Genomic DNA, 18595 nt, shown 5'->3' on the forward strand with positions numbered 1-18595 from the left:
TTCAGGTACTAAAACCAACTATTCAAACTGACAAAGTATAAACACTTTTCCAGCTGCTCTCTCAAACTCTCTCTCTCACTCTCTCCAACCATTCACCAATACATAAACTTTGCAGCATAGCAGAGCATAACACCACAAGAGAGAGAGAGAGAGAGAGAGAGAGAGAATCCTGCGCGCCCCTCTCGCTCTAGCAAAGGTGTGCAAAAAACATCTCAACCGTCGCGAGAGAGCATGTTTTCCCTCCATACCATTAAACCGGGGGGGTTGCGGGACTGTTATTGGCACCAACACACCCTTGGGCCGCATCGCACTCTCTCTCGCGCGCTGTTCCATACGAGTTGGACATTTTTGTTTTGTGCCCCGACTCACATTCTGCGCTGGATAGTTTACATCGCGACAACGCACGTCCCTTCAGGCCAGGCAGTTTTGAACAGGAGAAAAAAAATACATATTTTCACTCTGGCTTATTGGAGCGACTTTTTCTCAAGGTGTTGTTAACTTGGTCAAGTTCTGGACACTTGTTCCGGCGGTTCGTCGCGGTTACGGTTCGCGCGACTCTTCAACTCTGGACTGCAGTACTGGTTATGCTGTAATACGACCGAGAGGGGGAGGCTTTTCGACTGTAGGAATCTTCACGAAGAAAGAGAAAATCGATTATAGCTGCAAAGTGATAAAGTTCAATTTTGACAAGGCGAAAAGAGTGAGTTCTACTACATATTGGCTGTTCTGGATATTGGCCGTGTAGTGTTACCCAAGTGAGAATCAATCGAAGATGTAACCTTACAAGTGATTGCTGGAAAGGTGCACTTAAGTTTCAGTCGTGATTCAGTGGCAAGAGAAAATCATTTTTGATATTTTCATCGCGAGTGATGAGTAGTATCGTTTGAGTTGCTCAAGTGAAGTATGCAGTTACAAGTGTAAACCAGGAAAATTTTCAAGTGAAGGTCTTTGCTATCTTGGGACGGTTGGTCAACCCAGGTGTTGGCTGAGCAATTCGCAAACATAAAATCCTTCAAAGTGGAACACCCTACTATGAAAACCCGTCTCACTACGTTGACATGGCGAGGTTCAGCGTCCGTGGATCCCCGGTTTTCGGCGTCGATGCTCCCATGGTCCATCGCCGACATCCGGAACCACGAGAGTTATGTAACCGTAAGTATTCCGTACAGAGAAAAAGTCCTCGAATCCTTCAACAACAGTTCCTTTGAAGCCGAGGGGAATCATTTTTTGCTGCCTGTTCTTTTCAGCGAAAACTCATGTATAAAAATATTGATTTTCTTGGTCGGTCGAACAGAGCCTGAGCCACACACAGAGAAACACAGAGTAGAGAGAGTGAGGGAGCCGTTCTTTTATCCTTGCCAGGTTACAACCGACCGAGGACGGGGCTCGAACCGCGAGCTGCCCGCAGAAGAATGAAATTTTAATCAGCGAATTTATGCACCGCAAAAGCTGCACTTGCACTCCCCTTGCAGCAGCGAGTTGAGAGGATGTTGCCGATTGTTATGCGGAAATTAGACCATATTTAGGTGTGCTGTTACGGGGTATGCTTTTGAGCGCGATTACGATAGGTTGGAGCAATCGGGCACAATCGGGGAACGTTGGCTGTTAGAAACTTTGTTTTTGTGACCCTCAACCCATAAAAATGAAAAGTGTGAATGTACACACTCTAAAAACATTTGAACATTTTTTGCCTAATCTTGAATTATGGGGTGAGGGGGCAAAATGCAACCCTTGTGTTTCTCCAATTTAGCTTATTTTTCATAGAAAAAAGTATGCAATTGTGTTGATTTTCCCGATTTTATCGTATGTCTCGTATGGACAGTATTTTATAGTACGAGTTTCAGAAAGTCTATGAGATATGATATTTTTTAAGGTTATCCCAAGTAACCTTGAACAACAATAACAATTCGTTTAATTATTGCCATCCTAATAGGTTATAAAATCACTCGAAAATAAGCTTATTAATTATACAAATCGACTCAGCATCAAATCCTGATCAAATATCTGTGTATTTATGTGTGTAGGGATTTGAATAAAAAAAATGCACTCAATTATCTCAGCGCTGGCTAAACGGAGTTTGACCGTATTGTACCAACCGTATTAGATTGTCAGTCTTGGGGTCCCAAACGTTCCTTTTTAAAATTATAAAATTAGGCTAAGCCTTTCAAAAGTTATGCAAAGAAAAAAATTTGACAATTGTCTGGAAGATTGTAAAAGGGTATTTTTGTAAGAACACCCGTCAAACTTCACATTTTCAAAAAGGTATTTGAAATACATGTCCAATGAGCCAAAATATAAATTAAAAGGAATTGAAGGAAACAACTTTGTCGAAGTGGGCGAAATGATTCGAATTCGTCATCAGCGTGCGACGTCTGCCTCAATCTTTTCTACAGGAGCAGCAAGTGTTGCCAGAAGAGAGTGAAGAAAAATTTGATGTTTTCAGCGACGGTGGTATACATTCTGTAACATTTTAAATATTTGATTAATTTTTTTTCGCACTCTTCAAAGTTGTTTCCTGGAACACGGACTATGAGCACATGAGGTTTTTAAAAAATGCAAAAATCTTTAAGTGGCTCAAAACTGGCAAAACCAAAACGCATGGATTATACGAGAAAATCCCATTTAAAATTCAAAATCAAAACGCCAGTTCCTGTCGCAACCAATCAAGCTCATATATGGGATTCGGACTCAGTACGCCTATGGGATCATGCCCTGAAATGTCCGCAAAATTTACCCATTTGGTTACATCCTATTATACACTTCTATGAAACCGGATATTTGAATGATTTTGGCTATACTTTAAAATTTAAAGTTTATTATAAATGCATCAATACTTCAACAATCTAATCAGTATGGTCTGTACAATACATATTTAGAAAAAAACACTTTGTTAAACTCTATGCTGTTTTTGAGTCAAGATCTAATGCATTTTGATAGAAATTTTCCCTTAAGGTGGATTAATTTTCGTTTTTCGATAAAATTGTGATACTAATAATTTTTACATCTTTGTTGAACAGTGTTAATCTGTTAAAAAAGATTCTGCAAAGATGCAAAAATACGATTCTCTTGAAAGAAAAAAAATGTTATGCAGATGCACAAAGTATATTAAGTTTTAAAAAGTTATACACATTTTAATTCTTTGCCTTCATGATTGACTTTTTGATTTTTCTAGGCAAAGGATATTGTGTCAGCACTTCAATCTTTTTATTTACTTAACTTTGTTCATCCGTGATCGTAAAGAAAATTATTGAAAAAAAAATCACTTAAGGCTATTAAAAAAATATGTAAATTTTTGTCCTCCGAGTCTAGTCGAGGTCGAAGCACAAAAACACAAATTTACAAGCATTTTTTTAATTTTTTTAAGTACTATAAAATGAATTTTACATTATTACAGTTCTACTACTATCACAAATTAACAAAATATCAACGAATTTATAAAAGTATTTTTTTCGTGAAGTTTTTTTTTATATTTTCCGTTTTTTTAGCTATGAAAACCCTTTAAGTGATTTAAAAATCATAAATAAACATGGCTTAATTGAAATTAATTTTTTACAATATGTAAGGCCGTTTCAAATATTTTCAAAGTTTATGTCACCCCCACCCCCTTCAAATCGGACGGAAAATATTTGTGGAAAAATATCAAAATGACAATGCAAGTATAAGTGCAATGAAATGAAAACAATTGAAATTCTCAAAAATAATTAGGCAGCTATGTCTTATTATAACACAAAACGATAAAAGGCTAGCCAGGAAACCATTCCAGATTTTCATATTAAAAATAAATCCATCGATAAGTCTACATTCTACGACGGATCAGCTAGGGTCCCCTTAGAAAGAACTGTGTGCAAAAATTGGGTTTTTCGTCAAAACTGATCATTTTTGGAAACTGATGGTTGCAAAACCTCTGTTCTGCTGTATAATACATTTTACAACTATTTTTAAAAATGTTGAAATACGGGTTTGTTATTTTAATTTTCATGCACTTCTATGCGTTGTACTGCATTTTGCTTACTAATTTATTTTTAAATATTAGTTACGGCGAACCTCATGTTAAAATCACTAAATGAGTTTGAAAAAAGCCACAAGCCTCACGAAAATGATTTTTAAAATAGCGCACTGGGTCATACTAAATTTTGCGTAGATCTTGGATTATGGTTAAACCATTTTACTGTGATGTTGTTGTTGTTAGTTCCTTTTTTCTGGCAACTTCAACATGTACGGTCATTCGCTGCCCAATACTTCGATGACACACGCACAGAACACTGAAGGAACAGTAAAGCAATATTGAGTCCTTTGCTTATTATTTCGACTCTTAAACATATTTTCTCATGAGTCATGAAAAACCTACTGTAATTTTTAATTTAATTGTAATTTCAGAAAAGCATGACTAACCAAACATCTTTTTTATTCCAGTTATCCGTTGGTATTGAGAACGGCCATCTCGAAGCTTACAACACAGACTTTGAGCTCCAGTTCGTGCACCAGCTCAAGTATATCCTCGGATATTGCAGGTAGGTGTAACTTTTCGCCAAAGAACTTTTTTAATCATTCGACACACGTGGCTCAATACTCATCATTCAACTGAATGTTTCTTTTTCTCCACCAACATCCAACAGAGTAAACGTGAAGCAGGAAAAGGGCAAGAAAAATTCCGACTTTCTAATCCCGAAATCAAACAGCACCCGCGTCCTGCCAATCACCATCGGCAACGATAACGTGGCCGAGATCTACGGACCGGAGTATGGTTTGGTGTACCTGCTGAAAACGCCCCAGGATCCGCTGCTCCACATTCACCTGTACGAGTGCGAGAAATACGACCAGGTGAGTGCTGCTGTCTGAAGTGGGGTTTTCAATTTCGCAAAGATGGTTGCCATTTTCCGCCAGGAATGGTGATTGCTACTTAAGCTTTTGCTGGAGAAGAGTTACAGAAGCTTTTTCAATCTAAAATTCATAGCGAAACTGAACAGCTCAGGTTGTAAACTTGTGTTGGAACAATAAACGTGTCGCTGGAAAGTTTAACTTCCTGTTTTACGAGGGCGCTGATTTAACAGGTGCTAAAAATAACAGCCTGGAAAATTCCAGCATACTCTGGGTAACCTCCCTAACAGGCATACATCACCTTAAATCACGCAACCCAAGCCATCAATTCTCACGAAAAAGCAAAACTGTAATTAAATCAAACGTAACAAGACAGTACGATATGGAAGACAAACATCATGTCGTCCCAAAGTAAAGTTCTCAATTAGCCAGATTGTTTTCCACGTGGAGTCCCCTCCCAAGTCCCCAAAGGACCACGACACCGCCAAAATGGTAGAGCAAACATCACTCAGCAGGACTTTCCCATCAGGCAGGTGGTGGTTTTATGCGACAAACGCGAAAATATGACACCGGAATGGGTCACACCTTTCCACGGCGCTGGTCTCGTTCTGGGAAGAAGTGGATAATAACATTTCAGGCTTTTGCCGGTAAACTATTAGATTCAGGGAAATGGATTAATTTACCACCTTGTTTGCGTGGTGTTATAAAGGACAATATCACTTTTAATTTGTTTATTAAGCCCAGTATAGCCCTGATTTTTACAAGCTTGTGCTGGCCAATTTTGAAACTTTAAACGTATTTGAAATGAATTTTAGAAATCTTTCAAAAAAAAAATCAATTTGAAAACATAACATTGTTTTATTTTGGGAATGATTTTTTGTTTGGGTTTTTCTCGTCGTTTTGTTAACTTTTGCAGCTATGATATTTTTTTATCATGAATTTTTTTTTTTGCCTTCCTCACCTTACTGCGGAAATGTTCAATATCGAAATATGAAGTTCTGAATTCACCTTTATAGACCCTCACGTACATATCGACTCTGAATCAAATTCTGAGCAAATGTTTGTGAGTGTGTTTGTGTGTAGAGATGTGGATGCGTGCACCGAGAGATTGTCACTCGATTTTCTCGGCACTGGCTGAACCGATTGTGACCCTTTTTGTGCCATTCTATCGGTCCATACTGAAAATAAAGAAGTTCAGTTAAGTATTTAAAAAAGTTATCTAATCTGATCTAATCTAATCGAACACAAGCGCAGCCAGTCCGAAGAAAGCATCCTGGAAGAACTTTTGGTTAGATTACGCCCCAAGTCCTTTCTTGTCAATATTAATGATTGCATTACATCCGAGTAACCCCGAACATGTATTGCAAAAATTAAAGCGGCCAGGCCTACTGCGTTGCATTAACCGCAGAGACAGATTCTGAGAACGGATCACATTTCACAGAATCAACAGGGGAGGAAGAATGCGTGGACATACCGTACCAAACGCTCCGAATGAGTTGTGGTTGGGTGTGTAAGTGTAAACTTGGCAAGTAATTGTTATTATTTTAGGAGGGGGAAGAGGGAGGAGGAAGGGGGGTGGAATTTGGATTAAGGACATGGAGGATGGGGTGGGTTTGGAAGGATATTTCATTTGATAAATAGAATATAATATGAATTATCTAGCAAAAAAACGTATGGAAAGATCTCACCAAGGGTATCCAAAGCATTCGACAAACCGAATATACATTGAATACGATGCTGTTGCTTCACTAGAACATCATCGAATCCAGTCATCCACGGGTTGAGAACAACTTCAGACCTTGCCGGAACGGCAGGAAGTAAATGGAAATCCTTTCCGTTAGCATTAGCATTAGCATTAGCATTTGGAGGACGCCCCACCTCCGGAAGGCTCCACAACGCTTATCCCACTGTTTGGTATGGCTGTATTAGACCCTCATCCGGAACAATAATCCAACACGGGAGATATCATGTCTTCATCTTTTGATGAGTGTGTAATACAACTCAAGGTATAAGGGGGTCCTGGCCGGGTCCAAGCTATCCTCAGGGATGGGAAGGATCGTTAGTAAACACCTATCTAAAGTGCGCAAGGACCCCTACGTCACCTTAGTGGTATAGATGTTTGTAGGGAGGTTTTGGACTCAATGTTAGTAGGAGAGGTAGAACCCTAGGATACACCTCGAAAGGCGTTGCGGGTTGGTTGTAACAGTATTCCTAATTCCAGTCTAGGCTCACCAAGTCGCCATGGCCTAGTGGTTAGCATTTTTGCTTACCAATCCAAAGGACGGGGGTTCGATCCCCGCCTCCAGCGACTTTGATTTTTCGTTCATATTCAGCATTTCAAGTATTTCTATGTCCTTAACTTTCTCGATGGGAGCAGATGGGAATCGAACCCAGAACCATTCGCTTACAAAGCGAACACCGAAACCATTCAGCCACGGCCGCTCCCAAATCCTTTCCGTTACGCCACACAAAAAAAAAATCACGCAGAGCTTCACTTTTGTCTTCAGCATGTAGGGGAAATATACCCATTTTAATCACTCTAAGCCGTTCGACCAATTCTCATCACTTTTGCCGTTTACCGCTATTAAATCAACATTTTCAGATGTATCAACAATGGGAAGTTGCTTGCTCACTTTTATTTGAGCTATTTAGTACTATGGAACAGTCAAAACACTTTTTGAAAGCTGTAATTCATGGTCAAAGTGCGTATAGGCCGATAATAGAAATAGGCTGAGAAAGGGTATAGTTCCCCTAGGTAGATTCACTTACAGCACAAACAAATCTAAGAAAAAAAAACATCAGAAACTTTCTAGGAATTTGCCAATGAAAAATAACTCTAAACCAAAGAAAAACGACAAATCTTCGCCACCGAACAAATTTCCAGTTAAGTATTTAAAAAGTTATGCTATAAAACTATTTTGGCTAAAGTTAGCAAGAACGTAAGAAAATGATTTTTGACAGGAACAATATTTTCATACATCGATAAATTCTAAAGTAAAAATTAGCTTTTTGGAGGTTTTTCAAAAAAATGCATGGAAGAATCGTACCAAAGTCATTCAAAATTAATCATCTAGTGCTTCAAGTAATAGTTTAAAATCCTCTGAACAAGTCTTTGTTCAAACACTGTCCTTGAAAGTTTTAATTTTTGGCAGATCGTTTTTGGGAGTAAATATGACTCCATGAGCGATTTAATTCAAAAATCACTCTACAAAATGAGCTAAAATTTGAAACCGAATAGCTTAAATATAAAAGTTTCTCCTTTGTTATTAAATTTTATTAAAATTTGCGTCTCATACCTTCTCAAATATAATTTTAATGATATAGGAATGTCAAAAATAGTTTGTTTTGACCATTAGATTAATAATTATGCTTTTCTATGCCGCATCAAACTTAACTAATCTAATCTAATCTAATCAAACCCTGGCGCAGCCAATCTTTTGAAGGGATCAAGGAGAATGACATAGGGTAAATGTAATTGGGTTGAGTTTGAGTGTTCGAACAACAACACTATTCTGAATCGACAGGGGATGAAGAAGCGTGGGGACATACCACCATACGCTCCGAGATTTGGTTGTATTAGTTGGGAGCACCATGCTAAGAAGGTTTGGTACTCCGGGACCCTCTGGGATGGGAATTGTATTTCCACGAATGCCCTGTGCACTATTTTGCCGTGGTTGCGCCACAACTCGCTCATGTGCCGCATCAAACTTATCGGTATGATAACTATGTCCGGATAACAACAATAGAAATGCTCTTTGAATAACAATTTATTTGTGATCGAAACTACCAAAATAAATACATATAACAGGATTTTGATATTTATCTAAAAAAAAACATCGGTAAGGATAAATACATCGGTGCATTGAATGTACTTTTTCATGTAGAAGTTTTAATTTTTTTTTTCACACAACATACTTTTTTATTATCAAATGGAGTAAATCATTAATACTTTCCAACTTCTTAACATTTTACACTTTTCAAAAATATTTTTTTGATGAAATTAAGCAATGAAAAAAATAAAACCGATTCTGATTTTTAACTTGAAATTCGCAAAACAAAGTAATAAGCTATTAAAAAAGGAAAATAGTTTCCAGTTATTCTACCTTTCGTAACAAATTGCGCACTTTCGTTTCACCGACTGTCCAAATAAACTTTTCCACCGCTACCATCGAGAAAACTGTTGAGTACACTTTACACATCTCAGTTGATTGCATTGCACCGCCACAGCCAGTCAGTGATATCATTTATCTGCAAACCCTATAACGATCTCCGCACTCTAAACGATGCCGGTGCGCCGCCCGGCCATGCATTGAAGCCCGGCTTGGCGGTTCACCAGTCAGTTTAGAAATTGTTTTAATTGACATTTGGCCATCTCTAATTGAATGGCATCAGCATCAGCACCAGTACAGCGCGACCGAACGAGAGACCAACACCAAACTCCAACACTCTGACAAATTGCTGTGTGCAAACCCATCGTGAGCTGTTGTGGTGGATGAAGGAAAACCCACCACCCAGTTTGGGTGTATTTGTCTTATCGTGGGGAGGTAGGTTTGTGTGGCGGAAAAACAGACACTTTTGCATATTATCGCCACTCGCACACACATTCCTGCTGTTGATGCTGCTGTGTGTCATTTACTTACTCGGCTTTGAAAAGATTTTCCACTTGTTCCATATGGTGTCGGAGAGTTTTTTGTTTGGGAATCTTGTTCATCATCTCCTCTGCAGATGTGTTTGTATTACTTTATTAGGGGAGCAAATCGCAGAGTGTGGATGGATATGTATCGGAATGCTTAGCGTATTATTTTCATTTCTTTTTTTGACATTTGTTTCTTTTATAAAAATTCACATCAAATCATAATCCGAAAACATGGTGATTTACCTACTGAGCAATTCTCTGATATTTCGGTCATTCGATTTCTTTTTGTATTTTTAAATCCGACTGAAACTTTTTTGGTGCCTTCAGTATGCCCAAAGAACCATTTTGCATCATTAGTTCGTCCATTTTATTTCCCATATAAATTTGGCTGCTGTCCATACAAAAAATATGTATAAAATTCAAAAATCGGTATATTTTGAGTGGTTTTTTTGATCGATTTGGTGTCTTCGGCAAAATTGTAGGTATGGAAAAGGACTACACTGGAAAAAAAATGATACAAAGCAAAACAAATTTGGTGATTTCTACTTTCACTTATTGTCACTTAAACTTGATTTGCAAAAAACACTATTTTTAATTATTTCTTTTTTCTGATATGTTTTGGAGGATATCAAATGCCAACTTTTCAGAAATTTCCGGAATGGGCAAAAAATCTTTGACCGAGTTATGATTTTTTGAATCAATACAGATTTTTTCAAAAAATCGAAATATTGGTCGCCAAATTTTTTCAATTTCATTTTTCGATTCAAAATCGAATTTGCAAACAAAAAGTAGGTACTTTTCGATAAAGTGCACCGTTTTCAAGTTATAGCCATTTTTTGGTAACTTTTTTCAAAATAGTCGCAGTTATTCATTTTTTTTATTAGTGCCCATGTTTGCCCACTTTTGAAATTTTTTTTTGAAAAGCTGAGAAAATTCTCTATATTTTGCTTTTTTGAACATTGTTGATAAGACCTTTAGTTGCTGAGATATTGCCATGCAAAGGGTTAAAAACAGGAAAAATGATGTTTTCTAAGTCTCACCCAAACAAACTCACCAGTTTCTAATGTCAATATATCAGCAACTATTGTTCGGATTTTCAATGTTAAAATATGAAACATTCGTGAAATTTTCCGAACTTTTCAAAAACAATATTTACAAAATTTTCAAATCAAGACTAACATTTCAAAAGGGCATTATATTGAATGTTTGGCTCGAGAATGTATCTAATTTTTGTTCAGTTGATTGCAATCAAATTTTGAAGTGTTTAGAAAAAAATCCAATTTGGCGCAAATTATAAATTAAATCTTTGTTTGCTGATTCAACGGCCTCGGGACTAAAGACAGTACAGTATGTAAAAAAATATTCACACCCCTTGGGCACTTTAGACATTTTGTGATGAAACATGTTAACCATAAAAAGTTATATAACAAATACTATCACAAAAATAAAAAAAGGTGCAAAAAAAGTTCATACACCTTTCGAAAAATTAACATAAATACAGTTATTTATTGACAAATCACCATCAATCCAGTGTCCCAACTCAAAATGGGCAGCCTTGACTGATTAAAACAATAATTTGGATTAAATATAAAGTTTACTAACTACTTAGTATAAAAGTTTATATAACTCTGGAAATTCTACATAAAACTTATCTAAATTTAATTCTGCAAACTTTTAATTGCACTTTTTTTATTTTTGTGATAGTGTTTGTTGTAAAACTTTTCATAGAAATCATCTTTTCATGAGCCAGTAGTACGTACACCCAGAACTGGGAATCGGCATACGAGAGGATAAAGAGCATTCGGTAGTAAAATGGTAATGTGTGCGGACTGAGAGGATAAATCCCGAAACTACTGAGAGTACATTACTGATGGGTTCAACTTCAAAAAAAGTTCATCCATTTAAAAAATAAAAAAAGCACCGGTACCGAGACTCGAACCCAAGACCTTCGGCATATTGAACCGTGCCTTTTCCGTATGGGCCACCATGGTTCGGTGACTAAGTGGCGGTCATTTGTCCGTATAAGCCACTCAATAGGATGAACTGTTCTAATGAACGAATGAACACGCGAGAGGACTGTACTCTCGCAAAATAGCACTTTCCTCACGTTTCTTTTCGTGAGGACTATCCCCTCGTTCTTTAACTTTGGGTGTAGTACTAGGTTTCTATCAAACTGTAAATTGTTTACATGTTCCATCACAAAATGTGCAAAGTGCCCAAAGGGTGTAAATACTTTTTTTACATACTGTAGGTGATGTTTTAAAATGATTTTTCAGAACATTATACGTAACAATATCACGGGTCCCCCAGAGACCGTTATTATAAAAAAAAATTTCCATCCAAACCAATGATTGGACATGGTTCCTGGGACCATTTTACACCTCTGGACCAAGATTCAAAATATTTGCCGGCAGGAATTTCGAATACGGTCAGTTTTAGTGTTTCGAGTAGAAATTAAGGGGAAATCACATGTAAAATGCGTAGAAAAAGATCAAAGTTTCAATGTTTTAACAACAAAACATTACTGGTCATGGTTTTAAATTGTATTAACATGTAGCAGAATGATATAAAAACGATTTACAGCTCTGACTTAGCCGGATTAAGCCGATGTTAAGTGACTTAAGTATATTATTTACAAGTTTATGCCTTAATATCTAAAGAAAACTCCTACATCAAGTGATTTAAAGTCAAGGAAAACTAGGTTGCACAAAAATAACTTAAAATGGGGTGACTTTGAGCCAAGGGGTGACATTGTACCAACAAACGCATAAAGATTGCTTTGATAAGCTTGAATTTTATGTTAATTTCATTATTTGTAGACGAATTAATTTGGTCTATTTATGTTCCCACAAAGGAATTTGATGTTTTTGCTACGCTAATCTGCTTGTTCTATTCTCGCTGCCGGAACCTGTTGTAGGAATCCTTGGTTACCAAAGGTTACCACTTTGTTTGTTAGTTCTTCAAGTTCTCGGATTTGAACGTTCGTCACCTCGTGCGAAGAATTTGTCTACAAAAATGGATTTCCACGAGAGGAATAGAACTTTGGTTTGCGTTTTGTGTCTCACTTGGCGGCTTCTCTGCGGCCGATTTCCTCAAACGTTGGAATCGTCATTGGAGCAAATTTTTTGATGGACTTTGAACAAAGAAGAAATTTCTACCCAACGGTTATCTGTGGAAAATGCCGGCATGCTTGTGGAAAAATTCCAAAGGAGAAGAAACATTCAAGGTTCACAGTTATAAGTATGATTCTACAACAATAACAAGATCTTCGGGTGTTTGCAAGTGTGAAATTTGCACTGCTGCAAAAATTCGCGATGGAACAAATTTGCCAGGATTTAAACCGATTAGAGTCAAAAGGGGGAGACCACGCAGCAATGAGGAAATTTCTGATAGCAAGACGATGCGATTATGTGAAACTTGTCTCAGCGATTTTGGCCCAGGCAAAAGGCATGTTTGCAATCAATCCACTAGGACAGCAAACTTAACTAAAATTATGAAAAGTGGCGAGTCCTCTTCTTCTTCCACGGATGCAGCAGTGCGTGATTATCTCAATTCTTCACATGAGTCATCGGGTAATAAATTCTCTTAATATACTTATATTGTACTGAATAAGTTTTTCCCAAGATGGAACAATAACTTTGCGTAACATGAAAGGAAAAGCGTCGGTTTTCAAGAAAATGTCTACAAGATCAGAAACATCAAAAATCTGCATGCTAATGATATATTTCAAGTCAAAGCGGAGAACAACTTGAGCATGAAAAAACAATGGGTATTATTTAATTTTATTTAAACAACAAATTTAGAAAAAGGGTTTATTTAATATAGGAGTTATCAAAAGTCTTCGCACGACGGGTGTTTTGGTTGAACCAGGAATTCGCACAAAATTGGTGGAACTGAATCGACAGTTGAAAGACTTGTTCAAGATTGAGCATCTGTCCAACTTAGATAGTATGATTTAAAAACAAGTGAATTCGCTTGATATAATCATTAAAAATCATTACAGACAGCGAAAATTTGGGCAAAGCAAAAGAAGAAGTTGCAGTGTACTGTACTGATGTTCAAGAGCTCATAAATCGAATAAAGCAGTCAAGATCGTACACAAGTGATGATGGCATTGTGGTGAAATTGGGAATTGATGGAGGAGGTGGATTTTTCAAAATAACTCTATCTGTACTGTCAAAAAATCTGGAGCAGCTGACTGGAAATGCATTCAAGGTCGGCGGTGTGAAACGACTTTTATCATTGCTCTTGTGCAAAATCTCGCGGAAAAGTATGAAAACGTCGCTCCAATATGGACAAAACTGCTGAAGCTGCAAAACATCGAAGCCATAATAGCAGGTGACCTCAAGATAATCAATATTATTACTGGAATAATGGCACACTCCTCGAGACAGCCATGTCCATACTGTGAGGCACAAAAGTCAGCCCTTGGAACATGCAAGGGAACAAGTAGAACCAAAGGCAACATCAAGACCAACTATTTGAACAAAAAGATGGGTGGCAGGAACACTGCTTGCTGCATATACGAACCATTGATCTACGGAAACGATGACGACGAAATCCTTTTCCTTTGCCCTCCTCCGCCACTGCATCTTACACTCGGAATTGTAAATACGATCTTCAAGGGAGAGAAGAATTCTCCCGATTGGGCAGATTTGTGGGTGAGCCAAGCCAACGTACGACATCAGCAGAAAACATATGGTTTTACAGGCCGGGCTTGTCACGCGCTATTGAAGGCGGCTGATTGCTTGGAACTTAATTCTGATTTACTTGGTTACGCTAAGGTAAGCTATTTGAGAAAGAAGGTGAGAGATTTTAACAATTATTTATTTATTTATCAGGCTCTGAAGAAGTTCAACGACGTATATAATAAGTGTTTCTCATTTAAACTAGATGCTAGTTTTGAAGAAAGTATCCACGAATTTGTGTCTAGCTGGGAAGACCTTCAGCTACCTAATACTTCAAAATATCATATTACTAAGCATCACGTACCTGATTTTTGTAAGGCAACGGGACGAGGACTTGGGCTACATAATGAGCAAGCCTCTGAGTCCGTACATTCGGACTTTGACGTCGTTTGGCAACGGTACAAAGCGCCTAAAACCGCCGAAGTGTACAATGATCGGTTGCTCAACGCTGTAATTGATTACAATAGCAACCACTTGTTTTAGTCCTACGCACACTTCACACTTAACATTTCACAAAACCTCAATTTACACTTCTTGATTATGATTTGAACATTTGATACACTTATACATTATAAGCCTCTCTTCAGCACAGGCGTAAGGCGTCACCTTTTGTTAATTAACTTTCAAACTTTTCACTTGCGTTCCTAAGATATTGTTATGCTGTTACTATACTTAAGCTAATCAAGCAGGCTTAGGTGAGTTAAGTCACATCTAAAAACGTTGTTTGTTGATTGTAGATGAAATATATGCATGTTTGTAACGAAAAAAAAAAAAAAAGGGTTTGTTGGTACAATGTCACCCCTTGGCTCAAAGTCACCCCATTTTAAGTTATTTTTGTGCAACCTAGTTTTCCTTGACTTTAAATCACTTGATGTAGGAGTTTTCTTTAGATATTAAGGCATAAACTTGTAAATAATATACTTAAGTCACTTAACATCGGCTTAATCCGGCTAAGTCAGAGCTGTAAATCGTTTTTATATCATTCTGCTACATGTTAATACAATTTAAAACCATGACCAGTAATGTTTTGTTGTTAAAACATTGAAACTTTGATCTTTTTCTACGCATTTTACATGTGATTTCCCTTAATTTCTACTCGAAACACTAAAACTGACCGTATTCGAAATTCCTGCCGGCAAATATTTTGAAACTTGGTCCAGAGGTGTAAAATGGTCCCAGGAACCATGTCCAATCATTGGTTTGGATGGAATTTTTTTTTTTATAATAACGGTCTCTGGGGGACCCGTGAATATCGAATCAAAAGTACCATGCTTCTCCATCGAAATTAGTTATTCGTACATTAAGCAGGAGCTTTATCCGACAAAATCCGATTGTTTATTCAAAATATCATATTATCTCAGAGTGCCGTTTATACAAATCGTGCTTGCCATTTCATTAGGGCACATAACTTTTTTAACCAAGAGTGTGTCCCTTTCACACCTTATGTAAACTGTCATTTTAGTGAAAGGGATACACCATTGTTTACAAAAGTTTTGTGCCCTTTTGAAATGTTAGGCTCCATATTTTGGTCCAGAGAACTTCAAATTTTAATTCGATCAGTAAGCGTCTTGAAGTATATTTTGAAATTATCTTACACCCAAAGTTAAAGAACGAGAGGATAGCCCTCACGAAAAGAAACGTGAGGAAAGTGCTATTTTGCAAGAGTACAGCCCTCTCGCGTATTCATTCGTTCATTGGAACAGTTCATCCTATTGAGTGGCTTTTATGGACAAATGACCGTCACTTAGTCACCAAACCATGATGGGCAAAGGCACGGTTCAATATGCCGAAGGTGTTGGATTCGAGTCTCGGTACCGGTGCTTTTTTTTTTGATAGATGAACTTTTTTTGAAGATGAACCCATGAGTAAAGTACTCTCGGTAGTTTCGGTATTTATCCTCTCAGTACGCACACTGTACCATTTTACTACCGAATCGTGCTCTTTATCCTCTCGTATGCCAATTCCCAGTTCTGGGTGTAGTATTCTTCATGAGAAGCCCAACTTCTTACCTTTGTTTAGAAACGTGGCGATATAAAGTTTGTTCCGGGTATGTTGCATTGCGGGTTTTGCGATATTATGGATTCCTAAACGGTTATAACTTCACTTTGCATATTTTTGATTGGGGAACCAATTTAGTTTTAATTTTGGACCAAATTTAATGGTTGACATTTAAGATAGAGTAAATAAACTTGCAATTAAATTCCTTTGTATTTTGGGAAAATGTTCGTGAAGTATTTATGAACAATCCTTCCTTAAAAAAACTTTCGATAGCATTTGAATTTTAATTGTTGTTTGAAAATTACAAAAAAAAATAGTTTTGTTTGTCCATAGTCACTTCCTCTGACGGTAAAGACTTTAAACTTCGATGGAGCCGCATGGCAGTTAAAGTTAAATTAATATGCGCTTGCTTGTCGAACTCAATATCACTATGGTATTTCAATGCCCCGCATAATTTTGATTAACAATTTTATTTGGTGTTATTAAATGGATAAATCTCCATATTTTTTGTTCATTCCTTCCCTTTTGACCGTATCGACGTACGTGGATTGGACATGTGGTGTCCACAACATGTGTGCCACTGAAATGAAACCCTCCAACTCACACAACAGCAACAGTCAACAACAAAAACATTGAAAACCAGTCCACTGTTCGAGGAACCCACCACACCAATAACGTCGTTGTCGTCGTCGTATTACTTTTTTGAAACAGAAGAACCCGAACCCGAGTTCGTCAGTTTAATTTTATTTTTCGAACATTTCGGATGTCATCGCAATTGGCTACCGTTTTGCCTTGGCCACGGTTGAATAGTGCGAGCTCTAGAACAAACCTCCCCCAAACATCCCCAGTGTCAAGTGGAGGTGAAAATCGGGAAAGTCGTATTGAGTGAGGGGGAAAGCAAATACAAAAGTGCGTGCGTGTGGAAAATAATTTCCACGTGAAAGATGTGATTGTGCTATAACAGGTAGAAAGTGAAAAAAAGGAAAAAGTGAAAGAACCAAACGGTAGCAGAGATTCCTCCTTCAGGCCGTCAGGATCGTCTAATTAAATTAATTTAAGGCTTTCTCCGCTCCGGCTGAAGTGAAAATTGGAGCGCTTTTCCGACATACCGAGTTGAAAGCAAGCCCGTCGTGATTTCGTTCTCAAAAGTGTTCTGGGGGGAGAGTGCTGCAACGTGGTTGATGAAGAATTACGGGCCTCTTTTGCCGACGAGTGAAAACCGGTTGAATGTTCCATGAAAAATAAATGAATTCACGTTCTGCAGATAGCGACCGGCTTGTGGCCAAGTGTTATGAAACCGACTTGGTGAAAAGTGTTTTGCAGTCGAGGAAATGAAAAGAGGAAAAAGCAAATTGGTGGATCTAGTTCCGGGTTTAGTGTTTGTGTGCCTGAAGGGGGAAACTCGAGAATTGTGAGGCAAATGAGACAAAATATAACTCTATGTTGCAGATATACCTGGTTATTTTTTATATATTGAATTCAATGTTATGTTCAGTCACTTTTTGTATTGAATTCTTTAACCAGCATCTTAACAAAATTTTCAATATTTTTTTTCTTTGAATGTATATACTTCTCCTATTACAAAACCTTACATATTCTGGTTCGAACCAAATTTCCAATAAATTCAACTCATTCTGCAAACATAAGGATGGATTGACGTCAGCCCAGCTCCATTTAATGTATCACAATATTTAACTGAACTAAATTGGTCAAATATTCCTCAATTGATTGCGCCCTCTTGTTGTGACATGTCCGATGTTCGATACAGGCGGGTGCGTGTGTTCATGAGCTATCTCTTTGAGTTGGAATCTCGTTTTATGATGGATTTGAATAGAGTTAGTTCTTAAATTATATTTTTTTTATAAATATCTACAGACATAAAAACAGGGAAATAAATATCAGACAACATTAATGAACGCTGTATGACATTCGCAAGATAATTGAAACAAATGCCGGAGAAGCCGAGTGTCTCGATACATTGCGGAAAACAAAGCAATAAAACCAATCGATGTAAACAAATCAATCGCAACCCAAGTCTAATTAAGCCGAATTGACTCGATTAATTCGCACCACCCACATTCGCTGGCTGTGATTCAGAGAAAAAAAAACAACAAGTACAACAACAAACCCAAAGAAAGAAAGTGTCGCGTGTCCGAAGATTGTGTGTGCGTGTGAGCAACTGATTGCTAATTGAAGATACAATCCCGCAGAGGAATTGATACTCCGACTGGTCACGTAATCGGCGTGAACGTTATTGATTTCCTGGTCGGAGCGAGATAAACCACACAAGTACCTGACGGAAGAAGAAGATGTTCACGTTACCCCTTTACAAGGATAACATTCTGGTCACGTCCTGGAGTGATGCCTCGACACTGCGGACCAAGAAAGTAAGTTGCAGCGGGAAAACCCTGACTGGGTGAACAAGGGATTTATCACATTTGTTTTAGTTTTTAGC

At 37.6% G+C, this 18595-nt stretch overlaps 1 protein-coding gene across 3 annotated transcripts in view; it reads left to right on the plus strand.

Moving 5' to 3' along the window:
* The first annotated feature begins 339 nt into the window (after nucleotides 1-339).
* Nucleotides 340-18595, plus strand: part of LOC6032758 (TBC1 domain family member 4) — a 55018-nt gene continuing 36762 nt past the window's right edge. For 2 of the 3 annotated variants that reach the window (XM_038263655.1, XM_038263656.1), the window contains exons 1-3: nucleotides 340-1152; nucleotides 4414-4511; nucleotides 4617-4821. In XM_038263655.1, coding sequence (XP_038119583.1) covers nucleotides 1033-1152; nucleotides 4414-4511; nucleotides 4617-4821 — 423 coding nt within the window. In that variant the 5' untranslated portion in view covers nucleotides 340-1032. Of the gene's footprint in view, nucleotides 1153-4413; nucleotides 4512-4616; nucleotides 4822-16884; nucleotides 17105-18015; nucleotides 18528-18595 lie in introns of those variants that run through there. The other variant, XM_038263657.1, reaches the window with a different exon arrangement.

The sequence above is a fragment of the Culex quinquefasciatus genome, chromosome 3, assembly GCF_015732765.1.
Source record: "Culex quinquefasciatus strain JHB chromosome 3, VPISU_Cqui_1.0_pri_paternal, whole genome shotgun sequence".
In the NCBI taxonomy this organism is placed as follows: Eukaryota; Metazoa; Arthropoda; class Insecta; order Diptera; family Culicidae; genus Culex; species Culex quinquefasciatus.